The sequence below is a fragment of the Gorilla gorilla genome, chromosome 23, assembly GCF_029281585.2.
Source record: "Gorilla gorilla gorilla isolate KB3781 chromosome 23, NHGRI_mGorGor1-v2.1_pri, whole genome shotgun sequence".
Classification (NCBI taxonomy): domain Eukaryota; kingdom Metazoa; phylum Chordata; class Mammalia; order Primates; family Hominidae; genus Gorilla; species Gorilla gorilla.
In genome coordinates, this window is record NC_086018.1 from 34,024,799 (window position 1) to 34,040,241 (window position 15,443).

Here is a 15,443-nt window from a genome sequence, read left to right on the forward strand (position 1 = left end):
AAAGGAGACATTTCATTACATATGTATTTATGAATTTAGAGTTAGGAATTAACTTACCAGTAGGGAACCTGGGCGTAAATCCTGGTTTGGAAAACGCTACACAATAGTTCAGCATCACAACGTCTGCTTATGAGAAGTGTAGTGTGATAGGTTTTTTTTTTAATGTGTTTAATTCTAATGTCCAAAGTTATTTAACTTTTTTTGGTGGGGGGCTGGGGCATGGGCAGGATGATACCTATTATCATTTCTTTTTTTTTTTTTTTATTGAGACAGAGTCTCACTCTGTCGCCCAGGCTGGAGTGCAGTGGCGCAATCGCGGCTCACTGCAAGCTCCGCCTCCTGGGTTCACGCCATTCTCCTGCCTCAGCCTCTCTGAGTAGCTGGGACTACAGGCACCCGCCACCACGCCCGGCTAATTTTTTATATTTTTAGTAGAGACGGGGTTTCACCGTGGTCTCGATCTCCTGACCTCGTGATCCGCCCGCCTCAGCCTCCCAAAGTGCTGGGATTACAAGCGTGAGCCACCGCGCCCGGCCACCTATTATCATTTCTTAAAGAGCAATCAATACAATACAGCTTGGGATACTAGAATTAAATAATTTCCTAACTTAAAACAGAATGCTGAATGAGTCAAAATTTTTAGGTTTCTTTAAGCTCTGGGATACCAAAGTATTTACTACTTGCTTCTAACACTGCAAAAAATAACCCATAGTAAAGCTAAAATCCAAAAGGGGTAAATGATACCTACACCAAACTCAAGAAAGTCAAATAAGGGATTCTTAAAATAAGCTTCTCAGTATTGAAAAAAAAGCAAAGCCTACAGAGTAGCACTTATTTCACACCACTCCTAGAGAGAGAAACGCAGAGTAAGCATAAAAGAAAATTGCGCATGCACACACAGATACAGGTTATCTATTAATCATAGCATTTTTATACAGCTGACAAAAATCACTAGAAGTCCCTGATAAGCGCCTCTCTGAAGGGCTACTACATGCACTTAACACACTTTAATGCTTACGTATGAAGGTAGGAAATGCCAAAGTTAACCAACTGATCTCCAACACTGTAAAACACAGCCAGCTCAGAGCTAAAATGCTGCTGCAAAAAGATCTATTCAGTATCATGACAAACAGCTAAAGACTTTTAACAAAGCAGAAGGACAGAAGATGTCTATAACGAGTAATGAACGGCACCTGGGAATGGAGAGGCACTAACTAACAGAAAAATTAGTTTCTAAACCCAAATACAGACCTTTTGAGTATGACCAGCATTACCTCAAAGTCTTGGATGATATCAAAATTTGCCAATTTATTATCAGCTTAATAAGAGTCATGTATGAAACTATGACTTCTAGTTCAAATATAACACAAAACATAGTAAAATCTTATGTAAGTATGCAACAAATGCAGACATATATGAAACGGACTGCTTAAGCAATAGCTGAATAGCAGTACTCTGCATTCTTTCAAACAAGGTGTGCATAGCATAAGACCAGGGTCAGACTTTCAGGACAAGTACTACCAACTCCCTGTAAGCTTTGCCAAAGGGGAAACTTCCTGAAGTTCCAACAAAGTCTTCAAACCCACTGTGCCAGCCACTAACAGTAACCATGTTCCTGGAAGCTTGTATATGAGAAGCAAACCAATGAGTTAAGCTTTGTGAATGTTGGGAGCCACCACAAAACATCTTTCAATTTTGCCAGTTTTCACTTTGAAATCACACAATCCTATCTTATCCCCTAGAAACTAAGAAACAGCAGGTGAAAGCTGTCAAAGCCACATATTCAGACTAATTAGGGGACAAGCCAGTCTGATTAGGGGATAGCGACCTCATTTGCAGATGCTTTTGCAGATGAAGGAGAAGCTGAATATGGAGAAATTTAATCGGGGCAGGGGGCTAAAAAAAGATCTACAATTCCTGCCTTTTACCCGAAATTATTACTTACCCTCCCAAGAATTTTTGTGGACCACTGAACTGAAGAAGGAAAAGAAAGAAAAAGGGAGAAAACAAACTTTAGGCTGTGTGACTGTATAAGAATCCCTGAGAGGATGAATTATGAAACTAAACTCCATGCAACAGGGCTAACTATGTAGCTGCTTTTCCACTTGCCTAATGGCCCAAGACAAATAGAGCAGGACCATCCAGGAGTCCCAACAACTTCCAGGAAAATGGAACCAACGTCCTCCTGTCTCAGAACAAGCCACATACCCCCTGAAAGTAACCCCTAAGTGAAATCCATATAGATCTGCTTTGAAAATCACTCTGGCTGGCAACAATTAAGGCCCACTCCTTCAAACAACTCCAATTTGTATGGGAAAAAGCTTCTTAAAAGAAAAAAAAAAGCAATTGAAAGAAATTCCTATGAGCCTCTGCCCAAAAGTATTGCAACTCAAGCAATTGCTGCAGGCCACATTCAGACACCCCCAGTCTCCCCAGGCCCTGTCTGTAGTTCCTCTAGTTTTACTAACATAGCTTCTGCCTCCACCCCAATCCCCAGAGCTAGGAGAGTCCCATGGCCACACCACCCATCCCTCATGATAAATCATGCTTTGCTTGTGGTATTTCCAGTTAGAATCTGACAAAAATCAATGCAGCCAGAAAAAAAAAAATACATCAACAATATGCCTCCTCAAAAACCACATGCCTGGAATAAAATATCCAATACCCAGTGCAAAATCTTTCTTCAACAACGGAGAAACCAAGGAACCAGCCTATACATGGGAAAAATCCCACATACCAAGGTGTTATCTGGGGACCTAAGTCCCTAAGAAAACCCACGTCTTATGGCTGAACATCACCCATGTGGAAGTCTAAACCTCAAAGGCTGTTTTCCACCCTTGGGAAAACAGGTTTTTAAGCAATTATTCAATCACTATCATTTGACAATTCAAGAATGTCATCTACTTCATAAGTGGTATTTATCATGTGTCCTGTGCCTTGAATTTTTGGCAGAAATTTCTAGATGCCACGTAAGTGCAGGACATGTCAGAAGGAAGTGATATATTACAGGCTGCTCTCTCTCATTCCCTTCTCAGAATTCTCTTTATTCATTTAGAATAGAAAAGGCCAGAGGCACTATGAAGTACAATCATTTGCAGCTAAAGAGGGCCCTACTAAACTGGCTGGAACAGGCAAGGATTATACAGGACCCCAAACCAGAAGCTGAAAGTGAAGTGGGAGGGGAGAACAACAGCCAGAGAGAATTCTTATAAAATACTTCTATGAATCTATCGCCAAGGCTGAGATTTAAAGGAACACTATCAGACTTCCTTATTTTCAAACATATCCAATATGAGTGATGTGAAAAATACCATGTATTGTGAAGTGTCTCCGCTTGGTATTTTCCCCAGATCCATAAAAACAAGCTACAGTGCCGGGCACGTGGCTCATGCCTGTAATCCCAGCACTTTGCAAGCCGAGGCGGGTGGATCATGATGTCAGGAGTTCGAGACCAGCCTGGCCAACACGATGAAACCCTGTCTCTACTAAAAATACAAAAATTAGCTAGGCTTGGTGGTGGGTGCCTGTAAATCCCAGCTATTCGGGAGGCTGAGGCAGGAGAATTGTTTGAACCCGGGAGGCGGAGGTTGCAGTGAGCCGAGATCATGCCATGGCACTCCAGCCTGGGCAAGAAGAGCAAAAACTCAGTCTCAAAAAAAATAAAAAATAAAAAATAAAGCTATAGTATCTGATGAAATTCACTGGTTGAGAAGGGAAAGGTTAAGGCCCCTAGCTGATCAAATAGTTCTCACCCCAAATGGTGGTAATACATGCGAACTGCTACAATCCAGAATCCTGCAGCAGCACTGTAAAAAGGTAAATCAACAGCCTGCTCCAGCGAACTGGAACAGGTTGGCTCTAATTGCCTCTCTCACTTGTGTGGTTCCTCTTTTCTCCTTAACCACACTATCACAAAGGAGCTTTTTACATATACACACGTGCACTCAATTAATATCTGAACACAGGAAACTAAATATCAGGTTGCCATGCCTACCCAACACATTCTGCAGTTAAATTCTACCCCAGCTTCTGTTTTCAGAGACCCCTCTCTCACCTTTAACCCTGATATCAATGAAAAGATCAGGTTAACATTCACATATCACACAACATGCAGTCTTCACAGGGGATAGAAAGCAGACCAAGGGCCAGACCCCCCAGTGAAAATCTGGATAAACAATGAAAGCCATCTGCAGGTCCCAACTGAGAAGCAGGAAGACAAAGTTCAATTTAACAAAAATGGACAGTTTCTTGACTACTTGGGCCCAGGCATGGTGCTTAATCCTACAGATTCCTAAGGATCTCACAGTCTGGGTAAGCGTGGTGGGGCAGACATTCAATCAAGTATTAATCTAAAAAGTCCTTTAACAGAGCTATAGACATGATGTCTTGGAAGACAGCAGGAGTGTGGGAGACATGGGAATAGTCACAAAAGGCATCCAGGAGGAATCAATATCCAAACTCATTATTAAAGATTGAGCCTTACAAATGTGGGGGTAGAAGAGATGAAGCAGGAACTTTGGGTAGAAGGGAAAGGAACAAAAGCACAGAGGTATTCATTAGCTGGGTGGCACCACATGCTAAGAAAACTATAAGCCACTGGACATGGACTTGGAGGTGGAATGTGGAAAGAGACGGAGCTTGAAAGTTACGCAGAAGTCAGGCCAAACAAGAGAATAGACAATCCTGAGAAAAAACACAAGCTCTCAAAAGATTTTAAGCGTGGAGTAACAAATTGACTCTTTTGTTTTATTTTTGAGACAGAGTCTCACTCTGTCATCCAGGCTGAAGCGCAGTGGCTCGATCTCTCCTCATTGCAACCTCCACCTCCTGGGTTCAAACAATTCTCCTGCCTCAGCCTCCCAAGTAGCTGGGATTACAGGCATGCGCCACCACGCCCAGCTAATTTTTGTATTTTTAGTAGAAACGGGGTTTCACCATGTTGGCCAGGCTGGTCTCGAACTTCTGACCTCAAGTCATCTGCCCGCCTCGGCCTCCCAAAGTGCTGGGATTACAGGCATGAGCCACCGCACCTGGCCAGATTGGCTCTTTTAGATAGATCACTGTGTTAGCAGTCTGGACAGCGGGTTTGAAGAGACTGAAAAGGGACCACAAGAGACAACACAAGGGCATCCCAGCTCAATTTCCATAGACAAAATGAGAACAAAAAGTGCCACTTTTGAACCAACATACGTAACAAAACTTATAAAATTTGAAACACAACATTTTTACTGTTCCTGCCTTCCATGTACCACTAAAACAGCCAGTGAATCTGTCACCCACCCTCCCAACAGAGATCCCACGGGTTCTAAGAAATCCACATCCCCCCTGCAGACACTGTGATACTGCAGCAGTCCTTTTACTCCTTAGCAAAGAATTGTCTCCCCTTCCTCTGACAAGAGAGACCACAATGACCCGGTTCATTCCACTCCTCCACCCTGGATAATAAGCAAATGAGGTTTCCCCTTTAACACACTGCTCATCTCTAGTAGTTCCCAACTCTGGCACTTAATCAGTCAGAAGCACGTTAACCACTCCATGCAGATTAAACAGTAAGCAGGAAGTTAGTGAGTGCTGTATAGCAGGATATAAGGAAAGCAAGAAATAAACATGTAGTGCTGGGTTCCTTGATAGGCACTTTAAAGAATCTCAGTTCTCATTACAGTGGTTTATAAGAGTATACATTAATTCTCCCAGTACACAGATGTGTGAGCAGGAGCTCAGAGATGTTGAATAGCTCATTCATTTGGTAAATGGAGAAGCCAGGATTCAAATCCCAAAATGAGAAGCTCTAAATGGTGTTTCTTTACTACACCATATTACAAGTATATATGGATAACAAATATGATTACATATTAAGGTTAGTAATAAAAATATCTCCCCTTTAAAAACACAGAAGGGACTCATGGATAGGAAGAATCAATATCATGAAAATGGCCATATTGCCCAAGGTAAACTATAGATTCAATGCCATCCCCATCAAGCTACCAATGACTTTCTTCACAGAATTGGAAAAAACTACTTTGAAGTTCATATAGAACCAAAAAAGAGCCCACATTGCCAAGACAATCCTAAGCCAAAATAACAAAGCTGGGGGCATCACGCTACCTGACTTCAAATTATACTACAAGGCTACAGTAACCAAAACAGCATGGTACTGGTACCAAGACAGAGATATAGACCAATGGAACAGAACAGAGTCCTCAGAAATAATACCACACATCTACAACCACCTGATCTTTGACAAACCTGACAAAAAACAAGAAATGGGGAAAGGATTCCCTATCTAATAAACGGTGCTGGGAAAACTGGCTAGCCATATGCAGAAACTGAAACTGGATCCCTTCCTTACACCTTATACAAAAATTAATTCAAGATGGATTAAAGATTTAAATGTTAGACCTAAAAGCATAAAAACCCTAGAAGAAAACCTAGGCAATACCATTCAGGACATAGGCATGGGCAAGGACTTCATGACTAAAACACCAAAAGCAATGGCAACAAAAGCCAAAATTGACAAATGGGATCTAATTAAACTAAAGAGCTTCTGCACAGCAAAAGAAACTACCATCAGAGTGAACAGGCAACCTACAGAATGGGAGAAAATTTTTACAATCTACCTATCTGACAAAGGGCTAATATCCAGAATCTACAATTAACTCAAACAAATTTACAAGAAAAAATCAAACAATCCCACCAAAAAGTGGGCAAAGGATATGAACAGACACTTCTCAAAAGAAGACATTTACGCAGCCAACAGACACATGAAAAAATGCTCATCATCACTGGTCATCAGAGAAATGCAAATCAAAACCACAATAAGATACCATCTCACAACAGTTAGAATGGCGATCATTAAAAGTCAGGAAACAACAGGTGCTGGAGAGGATGTGGAGAAATAGGAACACTTTTACACTGTTGGTGGGACTGTAAACTAGTTCAACCATTGTGGAAGACAGTGTGGCGATTCCTCAAGGATCTAGAATTAGAAATACCATTTGACCCAGCCATCCCATTACTGGGTATATATCCAAAGGATTATAAATCATGCCGCTATAAAGACACATGCACACGTATGTTTACTGCGGCACTATTCACAACAGCAAAGACTTGGAACCAACCCAAATGCCCATCAATGATAAATTGGATTAAGAAAATGTGGCACATATACACCATGGAATACCATGCATCCATAAAAAAGGATGAGTTCACATCCTTTGTAGGGACATGGATGAAGCTGGAAACCATCATTCTGAGCAAACTATCACAAGGACAGAAAACCAAACACTGCATGTTCTCACTCATAGGTGAGAATTAAACAATGAGAACACTTGGACACAGGGTGGGGAACATCACACAACAGGGCCTGTCCTGGGGTGGGGGGAGGGGGGGATAGCATTAGGAAATACACCTAATGTAAATGACGAGTTAATGGGTGCAGCCACACCAACATGGCACATGTATACATATGTAACAAACCCGCACGTTGTGCACACGTACCCTAGAACTTGAAGTATTATAAAAATAAAAAATAAAAATAAAATAAAAACAGAGAAGGGACATATATCCTACGGTCTCAGATTAAGGGATCACTCACAAAAGTGACAAACGATCACAACTGGAATCTCCAAATGCTACTAAAAAAAAAAAAAGGTCACTTCTGAGCATGAGTGACCAAAAAATGTTCAGACTCAAATAATCAAAGCAATCTGGCTATCCTCCAGAGAAATATCTCAAATCCTCCACACACTTTCCCCTCAGAGTCCCTAAGACAATGTTTGAAAAAACTCATGGCTGACTGCTCATTCTCTTGAGTAAATGACTTCCCAAACTACTTCGCCCACCCAAATTACAGAAATGCGTCCAGGATTCACATGGCAGTTCTGATCCGATTTGTCCCAATCCTGGCTCAATGAGCTTTGCTACTTTCCTAACTAGATCAACATCAGCCAATGGGTTTATTCAAGCTGATCTGTGATGGATTAGATAATGAAACCTTAGCCATGTAAGCTGCCTGCTTGTATTGGGGGTTGTAGAGGAGAAGAATAAGAAACTCAATACTCCTAGGGGCCACCTAAAACACCAAATGTACTCACCATCCCTCACTCCATCTGTCTGCTCATGCTCCAATTACTGCCATTTCCTTCCAATCATGTCTGTGGTTCTTCCCTCCTGCCTTTGAAGGAAGTGCACATTTGCCCCAGAATAAAGATGTTTACTATGCTTTACAAATGTATATCAACAAAAATTCAAAGAAATCTGCCTACTAAAATGACTGTCTTTTTCTACAAATTATTAAAGCCTGACATCAAACTGAAGGCCTGAGAGATGTTAAACTAGAGATTCACTAGCAACATTCTTGTTTATACAAAGTAGCATAACTCAATTTCTTTCTCAGCAGTCCAGTAATCTTGAGGCCTGTCTGCACCAGTCTGCTTTACAGCAAAATGAAAGTTAAATTTCTAGTTAGCTTCTGTTGTGTTCACATGTCAGTGTGATAGTGAAAAAAAAAATGACAGAGTAGCTAGAAAATGGGAGGGAGTTGGGAGACAAATTCAACTCAAGCTAATCTCTTGAGTCACCCTGAAGAATAATTCTACTTTGAAATCAGATCTGACTTTCTCCTTCTCAAATACATTTCCAGTTTTACATCTGCAGACTTCCTTGTAAGACATGGGGAAAAAAGCAACAAGTTTTACATGACTGTGCCTCAGTTTCTCCATCTACAATATTTACCACTCTGGTAGTGTTACAGGCTTAATGTCTGTGTCCCTCCAAATTTCGTATGTTGAAGCCCTAACTCCAGTGTAATGGTATTTGGAGGTAGGACCTCTAGAATTAGCTTTAGATTGGGTCATGGGGGTGGGAACTACATGATAAATGAGCGCCCTTATAAGAAGAGGAAGAGACCACTGACTCTCTCTCCTCCAGGACACAGACTAAGGAAAGGCCATGTGAACACACAGCAAGACCACAAGCCAGGAGGTGGGCCCTCACCAGACATGAAATCTGCTGACACCTTCATCTTGGACTTCCCAGCCTCCAAAACTGTGAGAAATAAATGTCTGTTGTTTAAGCCACCCAGTCTATGGTATTTTGCTGTGGCAGCCCAAGGACACTGGGACAGGGAGAGATGAAAAATTCAGTAATTTCAGCGAAATATTGTTCATGAAATTACTTGCAAGAAAAAAAAAAGCACAATATTTTTATAACTCTTCTTGAATGGTAGCACCATGCTTAGTTTCAGCACCAAATACCAAATGAGGGCACAAAGAGACATCCACCTATGAGGAAATAAGCCCATAAATAAGCAAATGGGAAGATAAACTACTTCAATAAACACAGCACCTACAAAGCAACTTCAGGCTATCTGGAACCCCTTCCCTGAAACCTGAAAGAAAGTCATCTTACTACTAGAATCAGCTGCTAATAGGAATAACTGCTGAACCCACTTGGATAAACTGGATTTATGACTCTATGGTGAGAAGCAGTTACTTGGCCATATAATAATTATACCATATCAACATTTCACTGACACAAAGAATTCTGCTGAAAGCTTTAAGTAATAAGGTACATCTTACCTTATACAGCAGCTAAACTCCTAGAAAACTGCACAAAAATAAAATTTTTATGAATCAAATTGTTCACTAGAAAAGCTGACCAAAAGAATTCATTCCCCACTACGTTGTATAGAGCGTAAATTTCATACATATTAAACTTAAAGTGAAATGAACCTCTAATAGCCCTATATTTAACTCATTTAACTTCCCACCAACTTTGAGTACAGTATTTCCAAGTACTCTCTTTAACTACATTTCTCAAACTGTGCATCAGCTTTCCAGTTGAGTTTGTCACTTCCCTCCTACTCTCTGGTTCACGTTTCTCTATTTCTGTACTCTTTCCAGGGCTGCGCTGACTCCTCTTCCACCTACATCAAGTTTCTGTATACTGCCTTTGAAAGCACCGACCCTTCCTCTCTTTCTCCTAGGGTTCCTTCTGAGCCTAATGATTATAACAAAAGCATCACAGACTCTCTGGAGTTTCCTAAACTCCATTTTGGTAAGTCATGATTTACTCCAAAAGCTTAGTGGTACAACTTAACAAGATTCAACTTTGGAATCTAACGCTTAGCACTACAACTCCATTTAGTAAGCAGCCTTGGGAATGACCCCAGTAAATGAACTTATTCTATAAAAAGGGGTTAATCCTTTGACATTCAAAGTGCCTGGAAAATTCTGTGATGATACCCTCACTCTGGAATTTCACAATTTTTCTTAATCCTTAACTATCTGTAAAAGGTAAATTTCAATTTCAATTTAACAGGCATTGAGCACTTACCAAGTACCCAAAACTGTTAGGTATTACGAAGGATAAATACAAAGGAAATATAGTTCCTATCTTTTAGAAGCTTACAATCTTAGCAATGAAACAAGAATAATAAAACAATTAAGGGACAATAAAAGATGACACACAATTAAGCATCAATATACCAAGAGGCAAGAGTAGGATCTGAATGGTGTGAACTAAGCTGTCAGGGAAGGCTTCACAAAAGGAGTTAGAAAACGTGTTAAGAAAACAGGCCAGGTGCAGTGGCTCATGCCTGTAATCTCAGCACTTTGGGAGGCCAACGCAGGCGGATCACCTGAGGTCAGGAGTTCGAGACCAGCCTGGCCAACATGGTGAAACCTCGTTTCTACTATAAATACAAAAATTAGCGGGGTGTGGTGGCACACGCCTGTAATCCCAGCTACTCAGGAGGCTGAGGCATAAGAATTGCTTGAACCCAGGAGGCAGAGGTTGCACTGAGCTGAGATCAAGCCACTGCACTCCAGCCTGGGCAACAGTGAGACTCCATCTCAAAAAAAAAAAAAAAGAAAAAAAAAAAACGTGTACTTTAAGACAAACCCACATACCCAAAACACTGGCTACAATAAGATTTTTTTTATTTTTTTGAGACAGAGTTTCGCTCTTGTTGCCCAGCCCGGAGTGCAATGGCGCAACCTCGGCTCACTGCAACCTCCGCCTCTGCCTCCCGAGTTCAAGTGATTCTCCTGCCTCAGCCTCCCTAGTAGCTGGGATTACAGGCACCTGCCACCATGCCTGGCTAATTTTTTGTATTTTTAGTAGAGACGGGTTTCACTATGTTGGCCAGGCTGGTCTCGAACTCCTGATCTCAGGCGATCCACCTGCCTCAGTCTCCCAAAGTGCTGGGATTACAGGCGTGAGCCACTGCGCCCGGCTAAGATTTTTAAAGTGTGTATTTACATAGGGCCTATAGATATTTCTAAACCACTGATACCATCTCCTAAGACTACCTGCCCTTGCTCACTCTGCTCCAGCTATTAATACATTGGTCTCCTGTTTCCAAACAAACCAAGCAGTCTTTCTCAATGCCTGTGCACCCTCACCTCCTCTACCTGAACCCTCTTTCCGAAAGCATCTGAATGGCCCATTACCTCACTTCACTCATAGGCCATCTATCATAAAGCCCTTCCGTAACCATCTTCATTCTCTCCCTTTCCATCTCTCCCTTTCCCTGCTTTTTCTTTTTAGCCCTTATCACCACACAATTATAGTTGTTGATTTATTAGATGTCTCTTCCCATTCAATATTAGTTCCATGACAGCAAGGGTTTGTTGTTGTTGTTGTTCACTATTATATCTCTTAGGGTTAAAACAGTGCCTGGGATGTAGCAGCTGCTTAATAAATGTTAGTTCAATGAATAAACATTAAGTATATTCATGTAATACTCTCACACTTCTTTAAAAATGCACGCTTCTTTAAAAAAAACTTTTTGCCCATTTGTCTCCCCACATAGATTGCATGCACCTTAAGGACAGTGAACTGGACTTATAACTTTTAGAAGGTAACTTAGAACTTGGCCGGGTGCGGTGGCTCACACCTGTAACCCCAGCACTTTGGGAGGCCAAGGTGGGTGGATCACGAGGGAAATCATCTTGTACACATACTTTATTTTACAACTAAGGAAAACAGACGCCCCAAAATGAAAGATTTCTGCAGAACCATTCAGCTAGTTGAAGGCAGGGCCTAAATCAATGATTTGAATACCTGTATGACACAGGGGAATGGACCCACAACAATGGGAATGTATAGAAGGCCAGGTGTGGTGGCTCACACCTGTAATCCCAACATTTTGGGAGGCTGAGGTGGGTGAATCACCTGAGGTCAGGAGTTCGAGACCAGCCTGGCCAACCTGGTGAAACCCCCTCTCTACTAAAAATAAGAAAAATTAGCTGGGCATGGTGGCAGACGCCTGCAATCCCATCTACTCAGGAAGCTGAGGCAGGAGAATCCCTTGAACCCAGAGGTGGAGGTGGAGGTGGAGGTTGCAGTGAGCCGAGATCGTGCCATTGCACTCCAGCCTGGGCAAAAAAAAAACAAAAGAGAATGTATAGAAAGAAAATAAACAAAGAACATCCAGAAATACACGAAGTGAAAAAAGGATTCTCAGAGGGATAGCTCTCAGCTGCCAATTTGTACCCCCAAGGACCGAACCACTCTTTCCTCTGCACACCCCTGCGAAGTCCCTACACACTGCTCCATTTCCAAATATCACTATCTTTAGCCAATTTGAAGGCAACCAATAGATAATAGGCCCCAGGAGTAAATGAGGAAAAGGGACGGGGATCTCACTATTAACTAGGATTGACAGAAATGATAAATGAATACATACACACATATATATATACACACACAAACACACACACACACACACACACACCAAGTAGAACCTGCTTACCAGCACCTACATCCAGTCTTCCCTCCTTATCATCCAATATTAGCTCACCTCACCTGAAGTCTCCCACATTCCTGTCTTTTTTGCCATGGCCCTGAGCTTTTACTTCTCACAATCCCTCTGCCTGACAGAGTTCTAATAGAAAATAAAAGCAGGCAAACAAAACAAAAGAATTCAAAAATAAACACCAAGAGGGTCACTTTACCTAAATCAACAGAAGTAACAGGGTAAACTCTGCAAAGGAGACCAAGAAGCATACAACAAACACGCTAGGCTTAAGTACAGCTCCGTCCCTAACACAGGAAGTCAGGCAGAGGCTTGAAAAGCAGGGAGCAGAGTACAGGAAGTCTTTTAGCACTGCAGAGATTTCCAAGAGTGGTGTAATGGAGACAGCACAGGAATAGGAATTAGAAGACCAGGCTTCTAGTTCTAGTTTTACTATTAGCTAACTGGGTGGCCCTACCCAAGTCACCATCTTCTCTGGACTTCTGATTCCCCATCTATAAAATAAGGTGGTTAAAACAAGCTGGGACTTGAATCTCCTCCAAAAAAAACAAAGATGAAAACTATTGACTCTCCTCCACCAAAAAGTGCACACCACCTACTATGAGTAAGAATCTTCCAAGTCTTTCCAGGTTAAGAACCCCTGGAAAAGATGATGTCTAGTCCTCCTAGCATCCCTCTAACATCCTATGACTCTGAGAGAATTAGGCACAAGTCTGCACAACTGTTGGTAGGTGAGACTCATCATGTCATAGCAGTATTTTCTGGGCAAAGACCAAATCGTAAAACCTCCAAAGGTTTCAAGGTCTTCTTCAAAACTATGAAGTCAGCTGACATCAATACCTTTCCCATTCCCTACCCAAATTAACCACCTTTATCTTTCAATCCAGAATTGAGAATCCAGTCTTCTAATAGCCCTATAAATTTTTTTTTATAGCCCGGGACATTAAAGAGCTATTTTGTGTCCTGGTGATGTAGAATGCAATTGGCAAAGAACAGGAGGGACATGTCTAGTGTCTCCCTTCAGACTCATTAGTATGCTCCACAAAGTTAATGAGACTGAGCACCACCGTGTCCCCATAACATTACCAAACTCCTTGTACTTCTCATACTCTGTGTGATTTAACCCACAATCTCAGCCACATCCCCTCGGGGCTCTCTCGAGGAGTTTTCCTGCTTTTCACTCCTCTCACTGAAATGCCACTTCTCTTCCCCATCCCAGCGTGTGCCCAGGGCTGCCAAAAGGTACTCCCTCTTCTAGGAAGGTTTCCCACCAGATCTCCTTTTCCTCGACTCAGTCCAGAGAACCCAGGATTTCCCGGCTTCCACTCCACCCCAACGCACTAAGGAAGGATTTGAAGAAATGGAATCCATCTCAACCATGTTCGATTTCCCCCCAAAACCTATCCACTCGTCGTGCCTCCTGGCCCCTCAGGAATCAGGACCCTCTCGGGCACACCAGGTTCAGTCCTGCAACCTTCGTTCCTAGCCCGAGCTCGCCCCACCTTCCAACCAGGCCCCGACTGGCCCCCCATCCCACCTCCAACCCAGGACTCCCGGAGGCCCTCCCTCACTCCAAGCCGGGGAGCCCGGGGTCGACCCTCACGCCCACCCCCGCAATAACTGGGTGCCCCGTCCCGCGCGGTCACCTGCATCCCGCCGCCACCGTCGGCCGCCGCCTCCTCAGTGCGCGGCCGCTTGCTCAGGCCGGGATCGGCTCCGTCTCCTCCCGCTCCGGGCACCGGCAGCTCCAGCTCCGACTCCCGCTTCATGCCCCGGGCGGCGGCACCGGGCCCGAGCTGAGGCGGCTGCTGCGGCTGGGCGCCCTCCGCCATCCGCCCGCGCCCCCCTCGCCTCCGGGAGCCGGGCGACCCACGACAGGCCACCTCCCCCTGGGCCTCGGCCCCGACTGTCGCGACAGGCGGGCGCGCGCCTGCCCCCGCCCCCGCGTGCGTGCGTGCGTGCGCGCGCGCGGACTCCGCGCCCCTCCGCGGCTCGCGCCTGCCGCTCCTTGCCTGGCCGCTCGCTCCCCGCCCGCCGGGTTGTCGGCGCGGGGCCACTGGCGGGTCGTGATGAGCACTCGCTCGCGCCCCCGCACGCACACGCGAAACCCGGCCCGGCCCGCCGCGCCGCCCCGCCTCTCGCACTCCCGGAGCTCGCCCGCCAGGCGCGCTGGCTCACACTCTCCCTCACAGCACGCCGGCCGAGGGAGGAAGGGGGCGGTCCGGGCTCCCGAGGCGTGGGGAGGGCTGTTTATTTTGGGGGGAGGAGGGGCGCGAGGCAGGAACGAGCTGACTGGCCGGGATCCTCCGACCCGCCACTGTGGCAGCACCGGGAAGGCGGGGAGAGAGAAAGAGGGAGGGAGGGAGGGACCGGGATGTAGAACTCCAGCCCGCGCGGGAGGCTACGGCGAGGGGGGCGGTGGCGGCCCGCGGAGGGGGCGGGGCCAGGCCCCCTCGGCAATCTCCGTAGTCTCCTCGCTGGCTGCCCGAGGGAGGCCGGGAAGCGATCGGGGAAGCTCGGGAATCTCCGGCACGGGCCCGTGATTTTCCTGGAGGCTCAGCGCGGCTGGAGTGCGGGGCAGCGCGGGTGGGGGAGCGGGGTCTGTCTCCTTTCTGGGCGGGGCCGTATCCTGGAGCAGGCGGGGCTTGAGAGACCCGAAGTCCGGGGAGTGGCTCCTGCTTGC

At 44.6% G+C, this 15,443-nt stretch overlaps 1 protein-coding gene across 17 annotated transcripts in view; it reads right to left on the minus strand.

The window, feature by feature from the left end:
• Nucleotides 1–15,036, minus strand: part of RBFOX2 (RNA binding fox-1 homolog 2) — a 291,710-nt gene extending 276,674 nt beyond the window's left edge. For 2 of the 17 annotated variants that reach the window (XM_055374523.2, XM_055374534.2), the window contains exon 1: nucleotides 14,407–15,032. In XM_055374523.2, the coding sequence (XP_055230498.1) occupies nucleotides 14,407–14,592 (186 nt within the window). In that variant the 5' untranslated portion in view covers nucleotides 14,593–15,032. Of the gene's footprint in view, nucleotides 1–14,406 lie in introns of all 17 variants that reach the window. The other 15 variants (XM_055374530.2, XM_055374524.2, XM_055374531.2 and 12 more) reach the window with 13 other exon arrangements.
• Nucleotides 15,037–15,443: the final 407 nt, after the last annotated feature.